This window comes from Myxocyprinus asiaticus, chromosome 34 (genome assembly GCF_019703515.2).
Source record: "Myxocyprinus asiaticus isolate MX2 ecotype Aquarium Trade chromosome 34, UBuf_Myxa_2, whole genome shotgun sequence".
Classification (NCBI taxonomy): domain Eukaryota; kingdom Metazoa; phylum Chordata; class Actinopteri; order Cypriniformes; family Catostomidae; genus Myxocyprinus; species Myxocyprinus asiaticus.
This window is the reverse complement of record NC_059377.1, coordinates 30,614,506-30,617,391: the sequence shown is the minus strand read 5'-3', so window position 1 is coordinate 30,617,391 and position 2,886 is coordinate 30,614,506. Positions and strand designations below refer to the sequence as shown.

The window sequence follows — 2,886 nt, the reverse complement described above, 5'->3', positions numbered from 1 at the left end:
ACAGCCAGATTGTAGACAACTGTATAGTTTCATTTTACAGGAAAAAGGAAAACTGTCAACTGGTAAAAAGCTGTTATAGAGTACAATCATAATATCAACTGAACTTTGATACTTACCCTCACTTTAGATTTATTAATGCTGTCTTGATTCTGGTCAAAGGTGTGGCCAGTCTCCCTGAGAAATCTATGAGAACGTGACATAATTACATGTGCTCTCGGTGAGCTCTATATAAGAGCAGGAGGGGGAACAAAGACCAGACTTCCATCCTAGCACCTGTTGGACTGATCACAGTTATTGTATTCAAGGCACCTCTCTGAAGCATCTATCTCATTTCCATCTTCTTGATCGCTATTTTGTCTTCATTATGAAGTGGACGATCATCGAATTCTGCATGCTGGCTCTTCTGGCCTTCAAGATTCAGGTAGAATAAATACTAACGATTAACCTGATCTCATTTTTGTATCTTATATTCATACCATAATACTTTAATATTATCTTACAATATTGTCCTACATCAATGATACTTTTGTGGCCATGAACTCCTGAACGAAATGAGGTAAAGCCAGTCTGTCAATACTGAAGTTATATAAAGTTCAACACATTATTATGTTATGTACATTTTTGAAAAATATTGTGTGAACAGATTCAAAGTCGTTTTGGCTGAATGATAATGCAGTCTTGGGATTTTTGGAAAATAAAAAAAAAAGTATATTTGAAATAGTGTAACACTGAAACTAACAACATCAATGGTCACTACTTCATTTTTACACTAATAATGTACTACTTTACTACAGTAAAGAGAACAGCAATGGGAATAGGGAAGTTTCACACACATTACGGAACAAACAATGTATTGTAATGTGATGCCATTGAATAATAGGCTTTAATTTTGTTCCCTGAAAGACTACCACAACTACTTCAACCACAACAAATGCATCTGGAGCATCCACAGCACCAACAAATATGAATAATTCAACTACTTCAAATACAACAAGTACCGCACAGACCGCTGTGTCAACAACTTCTGCTAATTCAACTACAGCAAATCCAGCTCTCTCCACTGTGTCAACATCTCTGGCTAATTCAACTACAGCAAATACAGCTCAATCCACTGCGTCAACATCTCTGGCTAATTCAACTACAGCAAATACAGCTCACTCCACTGCGTCAACAACTCTGGCTAATTCAACTACAGCAAATCCAGCTCACTCCACTGCGTCAACAACTCTGGCTAATTCAACTACAGCAAATACAGCTCACTCCACTGCGTCAACAACTCTGGCTAATTCAACTACAGCAAATCCAGCTCACTCCACTGCGTCAACAACTCTGGCTAATTCAACTACAGCAAATACAGCTCACTCCACTGCGTCAACAACTCTGGCTAATTCAACTACAGCAAATACAGCTCACTCCACTTCATCAACAACTCCAGCTAATTCAACTACATTAACAAGTACAGCTCAACCCACTCGGCCAACAAGTGGGACCCCTTCAAATACGTCAACAAGTACAGCTGCACCAAGCTCGTCAACCATTACTTCTACGTTGACTCAACCAACTGTAAATACAAGCAATATTACCCAAACAACCGCGATGATGAATTCCTCAGTGACTTCAAACATGACGGTGAATGCCACCACCATGGTAACAGTCAGCAAAACCTCTATGCAAACAACTCCATCATCCAGCTACTCAGTGACATCTACTATCTTCAGCTATACTCTACCAGCCCTCCTTTACAAGCTGTTAAACTGAGCAAAAGACTGCCAGATGTTCAAACTTGTACGAAGCTAAGCCTGTCTGTTTAAGAAAGGCTGCTTTTGCAAAAACTATATTATAGTTATCATGTAATAAATAGTATATAGATAGTACATGATAACTTACAAAGTAAACAGAGGATGTAAATAATAACAATTTGATTTGGTTTAAGCGAAAACTAAGCAAAACACAATAATTACAAATTTGATGGAAAAAAGTTTAAATGACTGACAGCCTATTTACTGCATATATATATATATACACACACACACACACACATGTATTTGATGTATTTGAAGGTGGTCCCACTTGTTTTTTTAGTCAGATTTATATATATTTATATATATATATATATATATATATATATATATATATATATATATATATATGTGTGTGTGTGTGTGTGTGTGTGTGTGTGTGTATGTAATATATTATATATATATGTGTGTGTGTGAGTGTGTGTAATGTGTGCATGTAGTTGATGCATGATATGTCTATGAACTATTTTAAATCAAAATCTAGATTTTTTAGGTGGTGTGGCATTACAATTTTATTTTTTTGAGCATCATAGAAGGATCCTAAAGGTAAAATTAAACTGTTTTAATAGGATATTTCTCAATCTTAATAATCAATAAAGAATGGTGCCTATTGATGGGGTGTGTGTGACATTCACAATTGCATGTACATTGCTGCGACAGAGAACATTCATAATTATAAATCAGTGAAGAGTTTGACAGACTTTCCTTTAACCTTGAGACTCCAGTGCACATAGTAAACTCACTTACTGATACACATGCATAAACGCTTCTTTGATGTTATGCATTTGATTTTCATTGTATTGTGTTACTAATTTATTGTTTAATAAGTGAGCCTTTTCTGGACTTTGAAACAATGAGACTAAAATAGCTTCACTTCCTGCTACTTAAGTTTATGATCTTATGACATCATGAACACGTTAGTTAAGCCTTTGGCTTAACATCAAACAATGAAATTAAAGAACAATATACAAGATCAAAATGTCAAATCATCCTACTGACTAGTTCAGTTCAGTAGTCTTCAACATATACAGTATATATATATATATATATATATATATATATATATATATATATATATATATATATA

General features: G+C 34.9%; 1 protein-coding gene across 1 annotated transcript; it reads left to right on the top strand.

Annotated features, from left to right (window-relative positions):
- The first annotated feature begins 251 nt into the window (after positions 1-251).
- LOC127425207 (uncharacterized) lies at positions 252-2,667 on the top strand. The gene is made up of 2 exons (XM_051670927.1): positions 252-421; positions 904-2,667. Exons 1-2 carry the CDS (start codon positions 365-367, stop codon positions 1,756-1,758), a joined length of 912 nt encoding a protein of 303 aa, XP_051526887.1. The 5' UTR covers positions 252-364; the 3' UTR covers positions 1,759-2,667.
- Positions 2,668-2,886: the final 219 nt, after the last annotated feature.